The sequence below is a fragment of the Chiroxiphia lanceolata genome, chromosome 14, assembly GCF_009829145.1.
Source record: "Chiroxiphia lanceolata isolate bChiLan1 chromosome 14, bChiLan1.pri, whole genome shotgun sequence".
Classification (NCBI taxonomy): Eukaryota; Metazoa; Chordata; class Aves; order Passeriformes; family Pipridae; genus Chiroxiphia; species Chiroxiphia lanceolata.
In genome coordinates this window covers 2,722,894-2,738,811 of record NC_045650.1, presented here as the reverse complement: position 1 = coordinate 2,738,811, position 15,918 = coordinate 2,722,894, and the positions used below count along the sequence as shown (strand labels likewise).

The 15,918-nt window shown below is 60.0% G+C and overlaps 3 protein-coding genes across 3 annotated transcripts; all 3 read left to right on the top strand.

Moving 5' to 3' along the window:
* Positions 1-165: 165 nt before the first annotated feature.
* On the top strand, positions 166-3,943 carry RAB33A (RAB33A, member RAS oncogene family). Its single transcript, XM_032701663.1, has 2 exons — positions 166-805; positions 3,441-3,943. The coding sequence occupies exons 1-2, from the start codon at positions 578-580 to the stop codon at positions 3,897-3,899; spliced, it is 687 nt and encodes a 228-aa protein (XP_032557554.1). The 5' UTR covers positions 166-577; the 3' UTR covers positions 3,900-3,943.
* A 270-nt stretch (positions 3,944-4,213) lies between these two features.
* Positions 4,214-6,438, top strand: RBMX2 (RNA binding motif protein X-linked 2; the record flags this gene model as incomplete). Its single annotated transcript, XM_032702340.1, has 6 exons — positions 4,214-4,296; positions 4,388-4,503; positions 4,589-4,640; positions 4,710-4,839; positions 4,924-5,104; positions 5,604-6,438. Coding segments are annotated over 6 exons (969 nt in total), but the record flags the coding sequence as incomplete, so codon positions are not given.
* Positions 6,439-7,164: 726 nt separating this feature from the next.
* Positions 7,165-14,192, top strand: SLC25A14 (solute carrier family 25 member 14). The gene is made up of 9 exons (XM_032702331.1): positions 7,165-7,324; positions 7,411-7,558; positions 8,473-8,567; positions 10,513-10,598; positions 11,453-11,548; positions 11,912-12,036; positions 12,546-12,681; positions 13,068-13,148; positions 13,753-14,192. The coding sequence occupies exons 1-9, from the start codon at positions 7,261-7,263 to the stop codon at positions 13,792-13,794; spliced, it is 873 nt and encodes a 290-aa protein (XP_032558222.1). The 5' UTR covers positions 7,165-7,260; the 3' UTR covers positions 13,795-14,192.
* Positions 14,193-15,918: the final 1,726 nt, after the last annotated feature.

Genomic DNA, 15,918 nt, shown 5'->3' with positions numbered 1-15,918 from the left:
GTGCGTGGGGTGGGACCGGCTCCGGTACCCGGGGATGTGCGGTGCCGGTGCCAGAGCGTGGGGCGGAGCCGTGAGGTGCCGCTGCCGCTACGCGGAGCGGGGACGTGCCGTGCCGGTGCCGGTACCCGGGGATGTACCGGTGCCAGTGCGCGGGGTGGAGCCGTGTTGTATTGGTGCTCGTACGCGGTGCCGGTGCCGGTGCGTGGGGCTGCGCCGGTGCCGCTACGCGGGGCGGGGACCTGCGGTGCCGTAGCCGGTGCGTGGGGCGGAGCCGTGCGGTGCCGGTGCCGCTACACGGGACTGTGCCGGTGCCGGTACCCGGGGCGGAGCCGTGTTGTATTGGCGCCCGTACGCGGTGCCGGTGCGCGGGGCTGTGCCGGTGCCGCTCCACGGGGCGGGGACGCGCGGTGCCGTAGCCGGTGCGTGGGGCGGAGCGGTGCCGGTGCCGCTACACGGGGCGGTGCCGTGTTGTGCCGGTGCCGCTACGCGGGGCGGTGCCGGTGCCGTGCGGTGCCGTAGCCAGTGCGCGGGGCGCCGCGCCCCCATGAGCCGGTGAGGCGGCGGCGGTGCGGGAGGGATGGCGGCGGGCGGCGGCGGCGGGGGGCGGCCGCCGGGCTCCGACCCCGCGCTGGAGCCCTACGTGCAGACCCGCATCTTCAAAATCATCGTGATCGGAGACTCCAACGTGGGCAAGACGTGCCTGACCTTCCGCTTCTGCGGGGGCACCTTCCCCGGCAAGACCGAGGCCACCATCGGCGTGGACTTCCGCGAGAAGACGGTGGAGATCGAGGGGGAGCGCATCAAGGTGGGCCCCGCACCGGCCCCGGGCTGGCTGACATCAGTCCCGCAGGGCCCCGCTCTGTCCCTGATAGGTTCTACACCGGCTCCCGTGGGCTCTGCTTCATCCTCGGTCAGCCCCGCTCTGTCCCCGATGGGCCCCGCACGGGCCCCGGGCTGACCAGCACCAGCCCCGGGGAGCCCCCCACTGGCCCCGATGGGCCCCGCGCTGGCCCCGAGCTGACCAGCAGCAGCCCCAGCAACGACGGCAGCCGGTCCCCATCCCTGCCCCAACCCCATCCCCGGCCCCAGGGCTGCATGTCGCACCCCAAAGCCCCCCTGGGGGCTTCCCTTTCATCCCAGCTGGAGGGAGGAGACAGGGATAGGGGAGAATTCTCATGCCTGTGGTCAGCAGAGATGCTTCTGGACCCATCCATCCCTGCTGCCTTGTCGCTATTTCTGGGGCTGGTTTGAGCCTGCAGCGGCCTGAAGCGATGGGTTGGGGTGAGCCACTGCTGCCCTCCCGACACCCAGCACAGCCTCGGGCATCGAGGTGGCTCCAGCTCCAGACACTGGACTAGCAGAGGGGCACAGCTGGAGGATGGAGCTGTGTGCCGAAACCGGGGCGTCTGGGGGGGCAGAGGGAGGCTGGAAGGCCGGTAGCTCCCACGAGCCGGTGGCAGCAGGCTCGGCAGCTGTGGGAGCACTGCTGGAATCTGCTCCCAGCTGGCACCAGGAGCTGTGATTGCAGGACAACTGGAACAGGATGAATTTGCTCTATGAAGGCCCGTGTGACACCTGTAAGGAATGACCACCCCAGACCTGGAGAGCTCTGGCTGGTGTGTTGGATTCCTACCAGATCTGCTGCTGGTAGGAAACCATCCAGGAGCAGAGCTTGTGGTGGAACTTGGCCTGCCAGGTTCAGGGGGATCAGCACCCACAGCCTCCGAGTGTGAGGCTGGTGCTGGAAGAACAAACATTGCTGCTGTACTGACAGATGGGTGATCAAAAGTTGAAATCACAATGAAACCAAAGCTCATGTTGGTGGGTGAGAGCTTTAGTTGTGCTTCTAGACTGTCCATTAATGTTTTTCCCTTTCTCCTTTAGATGTGGTCTTTCCCCCCTGCCCTCCCCAGCTCTCTCCAGCCCCACGGAGTCGTGCTAGTGTGAGCTCTGGTGCAGGCTGGCATGGAGCCTGTCTCAGGGCCAATGGCAGGAAAACACTGCCAGGGTTTCTACCTTTGGATATTATTTGTGCTTCAGCGGGCGTGAGTGGGAGGCAGTGCAGCAAACTGGCCTTTTCCTAGGATAATGCATCCAAGAGAAGAGGTGAGAGGTGGGAGATGGACCCTCCCTCTCCTGCTCTTCCCAGGCACTGGCCCAGAAAGGGCTGAGCAGCAGATCTGCTTTGCCAGCATTTTTCACTCTGAAAGACCTCGGGGCAGGGGGTCTCTCTGTGGGTACAGGGTGATTCGGATTAATTTGGAAATTGCCAGTTCCAAGCTTCAAGATGTTACCAGGAGAACTCAGACTGACCCCTGGGGGCACCCTGCTCCTTACCAGTGTTCAACCAGACTTGGTGTCACTCAACACCACTTTCTAGGCCCAGATGTTTGGCCAGTTCCCAATCCACCTCACTGCTCATCCAGTTTAGGAGTTTCTTGGCTCCTCTGTCACTTGGGTCAGGGAGTTGTCATTGAGGGCTCCAGGAACGTTCTGGACTGCCTGTGCCCTGCTGTGCTGTCATTCAAGCAGCTGTTGAGGTGTTTGAGATTCTCAGTGAGGACCAGGGACTGCAAATACAAGGCTGTTCCTTTCTGTCCTTAGAGCACCTCATCTGCTTGCTCTTCCTGGACAGATGGTCTAGAGTGGAGACTCCCTATAGTGCTATCTGTGATGTTCTGCTCTTTAATCCTCCACTACAATCTCCTCACCATGGTGAGGGTGAGCCATGGGTGATGGCTCCTCACCCATCCCCACAGAGGTCCAAGGCCTCCTGCTGCACTCCCACACAAAGGGTGGCTCCCCGTCCTCATCTTCTCTTTGCCCTTACTCCTCTGTGAAATTATCAGGGTTCTTGTTCATGGTGTAGGATTTGGTAGACAAGTAGACATGGACCTGTTGGAGTGAGTCCAGAGGAGGCCACAAAGATGCTCTCAGGGCCAGAGCCCCTCTGCTCTGGAGCCAGACTGGGAGAGCGGGGGGGTTCACCTGGAGAAAGGCAGGCTTCAGGGAGACCTGAGAGCCCCTTCCAGTGCCTAAAGGGGCTCCAAGAGAGCTGGAGAGGGGCTTGGGGCAAGGGTCTGGAGGGACAGGACAAGGAGGAATGGCCTTAAGCTGAAGCAGGGCAGAATTAGATGGGGCATTGGGAAGAAAGTGGGGATGGTGGAGCCCCGACATAGGTTGCCCAGAGAAGCTCTGGATGTCCCATTCCTGGAAGTATTCAGGGCCAGGCTGGACAAGGCTTGGAGCAACCTGGTCTAGTAAGGTGTCCCTGCCCATGGCAGGGGCTTGGACTGGATCATCTTTAAGGTCCCTTCCAGCCCAAACCATTCCATGACTCTCTGAAAGCCAGACAGCAGGAAGCCCCCCTGAACTCCCACAGGGGGCCCTGCCAGGGCCACGCTCCTGTAGCCTCTTCTCTCGTCTGCTTCGCTTCCCAGGTGCAGGTGTGGGACACGGCCGGCCAGGAGAGATTTCGGAAGAGCATGGTGGAGCACTACTACCGCAACGTGCACGCCGTGGTCTTTGTGTACGACGTGACAAAGATGAGCTCCTTCACCAACCTCAAGACATGGATTGAGGAGTGCAATGGGCACGCAGTGTCCCCGCTCGTCCCCAGGGTGCTCGTGGGGAACAAGTGTGACTTGAAGGACCTGATCCAGGTGCCGTCCAGCCTGGCCCTCAAGTTCGCCGACGCTCACAACATGCTTTTGTTTGAGACCTCGGCCAAGGACCCGCAGGAGAGCCAGAACGTGGACGCCATTTTCATGTGCCTGGCCTGCCGGCTGAAGGCGCAGCGCTCGCTGCCCTGCCGGGACGCCGAGGGATGGCCGGGGCAGCCCCAGCCGCAGTCCCGCCGGCTGGACGAGGCCAGCGGGAAAGGCTCCTGCCCGTGCTGAGCGGGACCTGGCCCGGACCCCAATAAAGGCTCTGAGCCCCCTGCGCTCCGACTCCTGCTTTGCGCCTCGGCCACGCTCGGCTCGGTCCGGCGGGTAGCGCTCGGGTAAAACCGGCCCGGCTCGGCTGTGATCGGCCCGGTTCGGTTACAATCGGCCTGGTTCGGCCCAACTCGGCCACGCTCGGCCTGGTTCGGCGAGTAGCGCTCGGTTGTAATCGGCCCGCTTCGGTTACAATCGGCCCCTCTGGGCCGCGCTCGGCCCAGTTCGGCTATAATCGTCTTCACTCGGCTACAATCGTTTTCACTCGGCGACTCTCGGCCGAGTCCGTTCGGCTAGGCGCGCAGCGCGCAGGCGCGGTGCCGCGCGCAGGCGCAGTGCGCGCCGCCGCCGCCATGAAGTAGGTGTGGGGACTGTGAGGGGAGCGGGAGGGAGGGATGGGGGAGGGTTTGGTTCTGTCGGTTCCGGCGCTGACGGTGCCTCGCCCGCAGCCCCCTGACGAAGGTGAAGCTGATCAACGAGCTGAACGCACGGGAGGCGGAGCTGGGCGTGCAGGAGGCGGTGTCGTGGCACGCGGAGTACAAGGACAGCGCCTGGATCTTTGTGGGTACGGGCCGGGCCGGGGAGCGGCGGGGCCGGGCCGGGTCGGGCCCGCTCGGTGCCGGTGACCTGTTCCATCCCTCTCCCCGCAGGCGGGCTGCACTACGAGCTGACGGAGGGCGATGTCATCTGCGTGTTCTCGCAGTAAGTGCCGCAGCCCCGGCCCCGCCGCCCGCCCGGGCGCTGCCGGAGGGTGCTGACGGTGTGTCACAGGTACGGCGAGGTCGTCAACATCAACCTCGTGCGGGACAAAAAGACGGGGAAGTCCAAAGGGTTCTGTTTCCTGTGCTATGAGGATCAGAGGAGCACCATCCTAGCTGTGGACAACTTCAATGGGATCAAGGTGAGCGGGGCTCGGGTGCTGCTGCCGCGGCTCCCCAGGTGCTCCCGGGGACCTGCCCGCGGTCTGAGAGCCCGGCCCCTCCAGATCAAGGGACGGACCATCCGCGTGGACCACGTGGCCAACTACCGGCCCCCCAAGGAGTCAGAGGACTGGGATGAGGTGACTAGAGCTCTCCACGCCAAGGGCTGCGGGGTCAAAACGCCGCCTCGCTCCTCGTCTGACTCCCCGTCGGAGGAGGAGGATGTGCCTGTGAAAAAGCAGAAAGGTGAGGAGTGTTCTGGCGGGCTGGATCCCAGGTGGGATTAGGAGCTGGAGTCTGGGTGGAGAGAAGGGTTGGAGGGAGGAAAATGGGCACGAAGTGAGGGTGGGGACAAGGTGTTGCTCCAAGGTGCTGAGGAGGTGCTTGAAAATGAGGGAGGAGGGGGAGAGCAAAGAGGGAAAAGAGTCGTTTTGTCTGGACTGGGAAATTCTGCAGAGTGGATCATGATGTTACTGAGTAAAGGAAATGAGTGGAAGTGTCCAGCATTGCTGGAGAGAACGTGGTGTGAGCGTTCAAGAGGGAAGCAGGGTGGCCGCAGCTGGAGGAGAAGGGTGTCACACTAAGAAGTGGAGTGGGATCTCCCTGAGGGGGAAGCAGGCTGGCATATTGGGAGTACAGGGGAACAACTCGTGGTGGGAGGGGAGTTGGGGCAGTGCTGTGAAGTGGGGGGGTTGGGGGTGCTCCTGGAGTTGGGTCCATGGCAAGTTGTGAACCCATGTTCCAGAGAAGCCGCGGAGCAGAGCGGAGCAGCCGAAGCCAGGCCAGCAGGCCGGGAAGCGCGTTGGCACGGAGGAGCCACATCCCAGGATCAAGATCAAGAAGGAGAAGGAGGACCCTGGGTACGAGCGCTACGCCGGCGGGAGCTCTGACAGGAACACTGGGAGCAGGACACAGCGGGACGAGGAGCAGCGGCGGCACCAGCGACCCTTGGAGAGGAGGGGGGACAAGAGCGGCCAGGAGCAGAGGGGACAGAGCAGCTCCTGGGAGGAGCGGGACAAGAGGGAGGAGGCTGGCAGGAGGAGCGATGGGCACGGCAGCCGGCGGGACGTGTCCCCCAAGGGAGGCAGATCCCGGGAACCCCATTCCAGGCACAAGGAGCGGGGCTCTGGCAGAGACTCCAGCCGCCACTGAGCCCTGGGAGAGCGTTCCAGGGCCAGGGAGGCCTTGAGCCTGCCCAAACACCTGCTCCAAGCTCCCAGGGCACTGCAGCTGGACTGCTTGCCTCACAGAAGCTTCCCTTTGGATCTCATCCTGCTCTGGGCCAGGGCTCTCTGTGTTGGCCTTCAGTGCTGGCCATGGAGCAGGAGCTGGGGGCTGGGAGCAGCAGGATGCTCCCCTTCTCCAAACCCCCAGTTCTGTCAGTGCTGAGGGGTGTCCCCCTCTTGCAGTGCGAGAAGAGGCCTGTGGATGTCTGGTCTGGCCTCGCCTGCCAGTGGGTCCTGTGTCCACCTGGCACCTCCAGGTTCTGTGATGGATCCGCAGGGATGCACCGCTGTGTTGGGGCCATTCACTGTGGGTGTGTTTAAAGGTCTTCTAATAAAAATTCCTGTTTGGCAGAAGCTGGTCCCGGGAGCAGCCTTCCTGCTCCTGACGCTGATTTTGGGCTGATTTGGCTGGAAAAGTGGGAGTGATGGATACAGAGTTGGGGGGTGGTGCACAGCGGTGATGAGAGGGATGGGCTTTGGGATGGTTTGAGCTGGATCTGATTCCCACAACGAGTAATCCCTCCAGACAGAGTCCACAGCACTTCCAGGGATGGGGGGCAGAAGGGGCATTTTCCCCATGGAACAATTGGGACTGAGCCCAGAGATGCCCGATGTGGGGTCAGATGGGGACTGGGGCAGGGGCAGACCCGGGGGGTTCCCAGTGTGCTGAGCAGGGGGCTCAGCCCCATCCTGCTCCTTATCCCCCGGGGGGGCTGTGACCGTCCAGCTGCCGGTACCCCGGGGAGTGGTCACCATTCTGCTCCCGGTACCTGGAAGGGCTCAGCCCCTTCCTGCTCCTGCTGTCCGGGAGTGCTGTGACCGTTCTTCTCCCGGTACCCCGGGGAAGCTTAGGCCTGTCCTGCTCCCGGTAGGCGGGGGACGGTCACCATTCTGTTCCCAGTGTCCGGGGGATGGTCACCATTCTGTTCCCACTGTCCGGGGGGCTGTGACCATGCTGTTCCCGGTGTCCGGGGATGCTCAGCCCCGTCCTGTTCCCGGTATTCGGGTGGGTCTGAGCCCCGCCCTGCCCGCGGTGCCGGGGGGCGGTGCCCGGTCCCGGTGCGGTGCCGCCGGGGGCCGGCGGGGGGCGCGGCGGTGCCGGTGGCCGTTCCGGCGGCTGTTCCGGTTCCGGTCCCGGTCCCGGTCCCGGTGGCGGCGGTGCCCGCCCGCCATGCCATGTCCGCGCTCAACTGGAAACCCTTCGTGTATGGCGGGCTCGCCTCCATCGTGGCCGAGTTCGGTGAGGCGGCGGGGCCGGCGGGGCGGCAGCGGCACCGGGGCCGGTCCCGGCGGGCGCTGACGCCGCTGTCCCCGCTGTCCCCGCAGGCACGTTCCCCGTGGACCTCACCAAGACGCGGCTGCAGGTGCAGGGGCAGAGCACCGACGCGCGGTTCCGCGAGGTGCGGTACCGGGGCATGTTCCACGCGCTCTTCCGCATCTGCCGCGAGGAGGGAGGACGGGCCCTGTACTCGGGGTGAGCACCGGGACCATCGGCACAGGGACCCCATCGGGATAGAGACCCATCTGTACCGGGATTCCCATCGGCACCGGGACCCATCGGGACAGGGACCCATCCCATCGGCGCCGGGCTCCATCCATCCCGATACCCCCATAAGCCACGGGTCCTTCCCATCCACCCTGCCCCCCCCAGTCCATCCGCACCGGGACTCTCCGACCGGGACCCCCCATCCGCCCTGGGCCCCGCGATCCACCCCGGGAACCCCCCTGCATCCGTACCCCCATCTGCCACGGGTCTTCCACCAGGCCTGGCATTTCCTTCCACCCACCCTGGGCTTCCACACTGCCTGCCACGGGTCCTTCCTCCCTGCCCCACCATCTCTCACCGCTTGTCCTGGGCCACCCTTCGGTCACAGCATCATCCCTGCCATCCTGTCTGCCCCCTAACCCCATCCTAGTTTCCCCCCTCCACTCTGGCATCCCCCTTTGCCTTCCTGAGGTCCTCCCGGGTCCCCCCACCCATCCCAGGTCCTTCCCCTCTGCCCACCCTGGCCCCTGCTTCTGTCCTGGCACCCTCTCCCCACCCCGGGTTTCCTCTTCCACCTTCTGTCTTGGCATCCGCCCTGTCCATCCTAGTTCCCCCCTCCCCTTTGCCCATCCCAGCCCACTCCCACTCCCTGCATGGCACTGTGACCCCCGAGATCCCACCCAGCCCTGAGCCCTGGGGCCGGGGCAGTGGAGACTCCCCATTTTCCCGAGATGAGGAGCAAGGCCAGCGCTGTGTGGATGCCAGCCCCTGGCACAGTGGGGGGCAATCCCAGCAGTTATCCCGGGCACTGGAGCCATGGCAGTGACACGCCTGGTCCTCAGCAGTTTGGGGGCTGGTGGGAAGCTGGCACACAGGGATGCTCAGGGATTGTTCCCCCTCAGGATCGCCCCAGCACTGCTGAGACAGGCATCCTATGGCACCATCAAGATCGGGATCTACCAGAGCCTGAAGCGGCTCTTCGTGGATCGCATGGAAGGTCAGTATCAGGGAATGGGGCAGCAGGGGCACCTCCCAGCTCACTGATCCTACACTCTCTTGTATGTTCTGCTCATTCCCTGCTCTGTCCTTCCCACCTCGAGATTCCCACAGGAATGGAGCTCTGTTACTGGGCGCTGTGGTTTTGTTTGTCAGTGGTAGCATGGATCAGTTTCAATCCCATTGGGAACCCGTGATCCCTACCCAACCACCTCCCTCCAGCCAGGTCCTTCCTTTCATGGAATCATAGGAGAATCCCAGAATCATTTAGGTTGGAAAAGAGCTTCAAGGCTATCAAATCCAACCTGTGCCCAGTGCCCACCTTGTTGCCCAGCCCAGAGCACTGAGTGCCACGTCCAGTCCTTCCTTGAATACCTCCAGGTGTGAGGACTCCACCACCTCCCTGGGCAGCCCCTTCCAATACCTGACAGCCGTTTCCATGAAGAAATTCTTCCTAATGTCCAACCTCACCCTCCCCTGGCACAACTTGGGGGAGTCCTCTCGTTCTGTTAAGCCTTTATCTCTGCTTTGCACCTTGGAGCCAGAAAAAAATCATCCAGTTCCACCCCCCTGCTGTGGGTAGGGACACCTTCCACTATCCCAGGTTGCTCCAAGCCTTGTCCAACCTGGCCTTGAACATTTCCAGGCATGGGGCAGCCACAGCTTCTCTGGGCAACGTTTGGATTGGGATTTTGTGACTCAGCTCTGTAGCTTTGGCCCTGACTTAAAGGAGAGATGCCACCAGTGCCCTTGACCCATGCCCTCTGCTCAGGAGGTCTCTGCAGCTCCTCCCTGGGCAGTGGAGCAGCAGGAGTCTGGTGGATGCTGCCTGAGGGAGCACTGAGATCTACAGGGGTGATTTTTGTCCCTGGGGTGACATGAGGGAATGTTGTAACACCATTCCAACCTGGGAAAGCGGGGTGGGTGGATGAGATGCAGCACACTAACAGCATGGAACTGTGTCAGGGGAGGTTTAGGTGGGATATCAGGAAAAGTTCTTCCCCCAGAGGGTGGTTGGGCACTGAACAGGCTCCCCAGGGCAGTGGTCACGACCCCAAGGCTGCCAGAGCTCAAGGAGCATTTGGACAGTGCTCTCAGGGACTTGTTGGGGTGTCCTGGGCAGGGCCAGGAGTTGGACTCGATGATCCTTGTGGATCATCCAACTCAGGAGATGCTGTGGTTCACTAGAGCTCCTTTCCAGGGTTGCTCTGTCCTCAGTAATGTCTCTCCCTGCTCCAGTAACGCCTCTCCCTGCCTGGTTCTGTCCATGTGCACAGGCCCCTCCTCGCTGTTCCAGCCTTTCCAGCTGTGAGCTCCGTGCCTGAATGTTTGTCTCCCTACAGGCCTGGGGCAGCCAGTGGCCTGGTCTCCTCTGGGAAGTGTCGTGGTCAGTACCAGCAAAGTGCTGTGCCTTTTCCCAACGTAACCATCATCCTAATACTGGGCCTGGAAGTCTCAGGTTATTCCCTGGAACTAATACCATCTAACTCCCCACCTGGTCCCAGTCCTCAGCTGGCTCTGGGTGGCTGCATGGTCTCACTGGAGCCAAAACCATTTGGTATCAGGTGGCCTTGAGAAGTGCTGGGTTGTCCCTCTCTGTCTCCCTCTCTCCTGGCTTGTCCCTATCATGAGAAATGCATCACTGGACACTGAAATCTCAGATAATTGTTCACAATTTTCACATGTCCCGTGATTTTCCTTCTCATCAGTCAGACCTGCCCCTCTGAGAGAGTGAGTTGCTGAGTGTCCCAGCTGCCACCTCCTGTCCCTGGCAGGTGTTGGGACAGACCTGCCACGAGCTGTGGCACCTGCCCAGCCCCTGCTCCTGCAGCTTCACTGTGAGATTTGAGAGCTGAGCTGCTCTGCTCTTCCCAGCCCTTGTTCCATCCCACCTGTGCCCCTTCCCGTGAGGTTTGTAGGGTCTGACCTTCTTCCCTTGCTTGCAGATGAAACGTTGCTCATCAATGTGATCTGTGGGGTGGTCTCTGGGGTCATCTCCTCTGCGCTGGCCAATCCCACAGATGTGCTGAAGGTAAGGGCAGCTCCTGGCCAGCACTTGGCTGGCTGTGGGACCTGTGGGAGGTGCAGCTCAGTGCTCCCTGAGCCAGCAGTTCTGCTAATCTGGGCTTTTCTAATAAATAGAGACTGAAGCCCAGAGCAATTAACAGCAAAAAGCACAACTCTTAAAGATCACAGAATGCCAGAAGGGTTTGGGTTGGAAGGGACTTTTAAGCTCATCTTGTCCCACTTTCCTGACATGGGCAGGGACACCTTCCATTGTCCCAGGTTACTCCAAGCCCCGTCCAACCTGGCCTTGGACACTTCCAGGGATGGGGCAGCCACAGCTTCTCTGGGCAACAAAGGTCATGAAATTTGCTGTGGTGAAGGATGGATGCTGCCTTATCTGACCTGGGCAAGGTGAGCAGGTGTCAGCCAGATGTTCCTCACACCTGCCCTGCTGCTCTCCCCTTGGTCACTGTGCTGGCACTGCCTGTTACGTGGAGTGAGCAGAGCCCAGTGGGGACTGCCTGATGCCCTGGAGTCAGGATAGCCCTGCTCTGGGCTGAGAGAGCCTGGAGAACTTCCCTATGCTTCTCCCTGTGTAGATCCACCTTCTTAGGCTGCTTCCAGGGCAGGAAGGCCTCATCCTTCATGTCCCTGTGCTCCCACCCCTCTGCTCTCCCTGCTCCTTGCCTGCTGCCATCATTGGCTGCGTGGTTTGCAGGGAGAGAGACGTGGAGAGCAGTGTCAGCTGTGAGCTGCTCTGTGTTCCTGCTCCCAGGAGTTCCATGGAGCTGGTATCCCCGGTGTCCCTGCCCTCTGGGGCAGGTGCTGATGTTAGGACAGGTGCTGATGTCCACCCACTGACTCTGCCCTTCCTTCCAGATCCGAATGCAGGCTCAGGGCAGCTTGTTCCAGGGCGGGATGATCGGCAGCTTCATTGACATCTACCAGCAGGAAGGTACCCGAGGCCTCTGGAGGGTGAGCACCAGCTCCCAGAATCCCCCACCAGCAGCACAACTAACAAAAGCCTTATGGAAGCGGGTGCTCTCTTAGCTGGGAGCACCTGGAGCCCCTTCCAGCTCCTTAAACTGCTGCTCTTGTGGGACAGAATCTTTCCTGGAACTTGTGGGGAAGGCGAGGGGGTGACAGCCTGGTTCCTGTGTGCTGGGAGGACGGAAGCAGCGTGCAGTTAATGCAACTGGAATAATACTGCCAGGGTGGAGGGATCTTCCTTGGCTTTAGAGCAAAGCTGGTCTGCCTCAAGAGCTGCAGGGAGGACACGGGGAAGACTGTCAGGAAAAGGCCCTGGGAGCAGCTTGTGACGGTGTTCCTACCCCACAGGGTGTTGTCCCCACGGCCCAGCGAGCTGCCATCGTGGTGGGGGTGGAGCTGCCAGTCTACGACATCACCAAGAAGCATTTAATCCTGTCAGGCCTCATGGGTGACACCATCTTCGCCCACTTCGTGTGAGTATCTGCTGCTCTCTGCAGGCGTGGAGGGGTGTGTGGAACAGAGCAGCCAGGTGGGATCTGGAGGGATTTGCTCATGGAGCGAGTGCTCTGGGGCTGCAGGGAACAGGCTCGGTGCTTCCGAAGGTCTGCTCTGTTGGCTGGAGCAGCTCGGAGTGGGCAGCAAGTGCAAAATCATAAAGGCTGGGTAAGACTTTAAAGACCAGTCGTTCCCCCAGCACTGCCAAGGCCACCACTAAACCGGTCCCACATGCCCAGACAGACCTCCCTGGGGAAGGACCTTGCAGAAATCCTTTGGTGACATGGAATGCCAGCTTGGTTTCAGCTGGCTGATGGCCAGAAATGCTGTTGCCCGACGTCTGTGCCCTGGTACGAACCAGGCAGGTGGTGCAGCTCCTGTTTACTGCTAAATGCCTTTCATAAAATCCGGTGGAAGGTACTTTGTGCCTGCCTGAGCGGGAGTGGCCATGTTCAGGGCTGTCCCTGTCCTGATTTGGGGGGTGTAGTTCCAGCTTCACGTGTGGGCTGGCGGGGGCCATCGCCTCCAACCCCGTGGACGTGGTGCGGACGCGGATGATGAACCAGCGGGCGATCGTGGGCAGCACGGAGCTCTACAAGGGCACTCTGGATGGCCTCGTGAAGGTAAGGGGGGGGAGAGGTGGGCACATGCCTGTCCTGGGAGACTGGCTGGGTCCCAGCACCACACTGATGGGAACAGTGAGATCCTACAGCCACAGAACGTGTCCTCAGCGAGTGTGTCAGACAGACAGGGAAGGGCCCAGAGTCACTTCCTCAGGTTGTCACTGTCAGCCTGAACATCCTCCCAGCCTTCTGGGACAAAATTTAGGCTGTGATGCAGTTAATTAGGTTCAGAGACTGCAAGTGATGCTCCACATGCTGCACCTGCATGGGCCTCTCTGCTCCCTGCAGCTGCTGGGGAGGGACAGTGTGTCACACGTGGCACTGGGGACGTGGGCAGAGTGTGAGCCTGGCGTGGCTCCTAATTCACCTGTGTCTTCTCCTCCCAGACATGGAAGAGTGAGGGCTTCTTTGCACTCTACAAAGGCTTTTGGCCCAACTGGCTTCGGCTGGGTCCCTGGAACATCATTGTATCCTTCTGTGTGCTGCTGGGAGGTGGATGGGGGACAAGGGGAGAACCGAGCTGGGAAGGGCAGAGCGGGGTTGACACTCCAGTGCGGTGCACTGGTGACCCTGCTGGGCACCTCTGCTGGTTTCTGTAGAGCCAGTGCTCTGAGGACTTGGCTGAGACCTTCCCTCTGGCCTGGGCTGTGGGAGGTGCTGCAGTTCTTGGATCAACTCCTGTTTGGGAGGGAATCCTGGCGAGCATTCTGGTGCTCTGAGGCAGGTGCTGACCCGCTGTGCAGGACCAGCAGCGCCCGTGTGCTGACCCAGACCCTTCTACCCTCTGAAACTGGGTGGGGAATTTACTGTAAAGAGCTCCCAGTCTGGGCTTGGAGCCACCTCCTCCTCTCAGTGGTCTGGGCAAGGCTGGGCCGGTTTGCTCTGGGTCAGTCTGTCCCCTGTCCTTGCAGCCCCTGTCCCCCAGCTCTGTTCTGCCTGTGAACATCAGTTTGTGCTGCCTGGGCAAGGAGCTCCCTATGTGGGTCTCCACCAGCTGTGCTGATGCTCTGCCCACCCTACCAGGCAGCTGCCTCACACATCTCTGTCCTAATTCCTTGACATTCCCTTCAGTTTTTTATCACATACGAGCAGTTGAAGCGCCTCCCGTTCTGACAGCTGCCTTCATCTCACCACAGTCACCCTCGGGGCTGGCAGCAGAGCTGTGCTGCCGCCTCCCTCTTCATCCCACCATCCCCATGTCGTGGTGTTTGGTACCTGTGGGCTGGGCTCCCCCCCAAATGCATGGTCCCTGGGGCATGAGCTGGCTGGGATAGCTGGGAGCCCGTGGCAGGAGCTGCATGTTTCCCACCCGGAGGTGTACGTGTGCCTGGGCCTGCAGGAATATCTTCTGTGAAGATCTGTGCATTCCAGTGGCCTTCAGGGCACTGTGGCTTGTGGGTTGGCAGCGTGGGTGTCCTCTCGTGCCCACAGGGCAGGGCTGGGGCCCTGGAAGGTGCCATTGTCATGTTTATTGCCGAACTGTAACTCCATTAAATTATTTATTGACTGGATGGCTTGAGTTTGGGTCTGGTTTACTGCAGGGGTGTCTGCCCTTGCTGGTTTTCACCACACTATATATACCTTTTTTCTCCATATATTTATGTAAGAGCAATCTGTAGGATTCATTACGATAGAGGTGTTTATAAACCCAAGTTTCTTAGTGTCAGAAAGTGGTGCTGTTGCCTTCTCAGCTCAGTTTTGCCAAACCTGGGTCTCTTAGCTTACTGCTTATTGCTTATATTATTTTTGCTTAGATCATTTGTAAATGATGTAAACACAGGTAATGTGGTTTAAAGGTGAACTCAGCACTTGAAAATGGTGGCTCTGACACGGCTGGTGCTGAGCAGAATACCCAGCAGGATTATTTTGGTTGTCCTCTTCTGGTTTTTGGTTATTTATTAATGTTTATGGCTATGAAAGCAAACGGCTCTTAAGTTCCTGCTCACTTTCCTGTTTGTGGCGTGTCTTTAGTTTGGATGAAGGTCCCTTGTGACAGCATCGTGTCCTGGCTGGGCCTACTGTGAGCAGAGTTTCTATGCAGATCACACAAGGAATGTTTAGCCAAATCCAGCTGGGAAAAATAAGAGGGAATTGGTTTTGCAAAGGCAGAGATGCCTTTGCAGCTGCAGGTGTAGTGAAGGTGCTGAGCTCTTAGACTTAAACACTGCCTTGAACAGGTCTTTTAGTGCAGGGCCCAGCTCAGCAGGCCAGAGGGTTGTTGTCAAAATTAAACTGTCCATACAATCTCCCAAGAACAGGCAGTGATGGAGTGGGAGTGAACAAGGTTCCTGTGCCTCACCTGGCTGAGGGTTTCCAAACATGACAAAGTAACTAAGTCCTTTATTTATTAAATAAATACATCCACCATATGTGGTGGATGAACACAAGTCTGAGATGTGTTTTAGCTGTGGTTCCTGATCTTTTGGGTTTCTCCAGTAGTTCTGGAGCCATTTCTGTGCGGCTCCATGGGATGCTGCTGCCACTAGTTGTTTTGGGACTGATCTTCAGACATTTCCCTGCTGTTCCTCAGGCTGGTACAGGGAGCCCCTCAGCGATGCCAGACAAGTGTCCCCACAGCCACTTTGCTGCATTTCTCAGCTGTAAGGTGCTTGGTGAGAGGCTGTTCTGCCCCCTCTTCTTCTTCCTGTTGGACCAGTGTCCCTGGATGGCTTTGAAGGTGCTCCTTCTGCTCTGGGACCTCATTACCTCAGGATTTCCTTCCTAGAAGCGCTCCTGAAACGTCTGTTGTCATACGTGCTCAGGTTCATGTGTCTCTGTCTGACCTTGTCCCTGCTGTGCCAGGTAATGTGTGAGAGCACACCTGAGTGGTCTGTACCTGCTCCCCTGCACCCCCAGGAAGGTCCCTGGGGTTGAACTCTGACGTGGAAGGGGTTCAAGGTGCCCTGGGAACCAGTCACAGCCCTCCCCAAGTGTTTAAGGTAGAAATATGTGTGGTCCTGCCACATTAAAGATAAAAATGGCAGTGAACCAGGACAGGGAGGTGCTGGCTCTTCCTCCACACTGCCCTGCAAATCCTCCCTCCACCTCGATCTCATGCCATGGCGTTTGGACCCTCTCCAGCATCAGGGGAAAGGCTCCCCGGGTGTCTCCCTGGGCAAACAAAAGAAGGGGTGTAAGGTCACCAGAACCCTTCCTATGGCCACCGGAGTCCTTCCTGTGGCCACCTGCAGTGCAGACCCAGAGTGTTCCTGGGAGGCCTCCCTGCTCCAGAGCTCC

Excerpts from the sequence above, each read along its gene's own strand:
- RAB33A (XM_032701663.1), top strand. The coding sequence starts at position 578 with ATGGCGGCGGGCGGCGGCGGCGGGGGGCGGCCGCCGGGCTCCGACCCC. Across the intron at positions 806-3,440 it reads TCGAGGGGGAGCGCATCAAG|GTGCAGGTGTGGGACACGGC; the intron begins GTGGGCCCCGCA and ends TTCGCTTCCCAG.
- SLC25A14 (XM_032702331.1), top strand. The coding sequence starts at position 7,261 with ATGTCCGCGCTCAACTGGAAACCCTTCGTGTATGGCGGGCTCGCCTCC. Across the intron at positions 7,559-8,472 it reads GGACGGGCCCTGTACTCGGG|GATCGCCCCAGCACTGCTGA; the intron begins GTGAGCACCGGG and ends GTTCCCCCTCAG. Across the intron at positions 8,568-10,512 it reads CTTCGTGGATCGCATGGAAG|ATGAAACGTTGCTCATCAAT; the intron begins GTCAGTATCAGG and ends CCTTGCTTGCAG.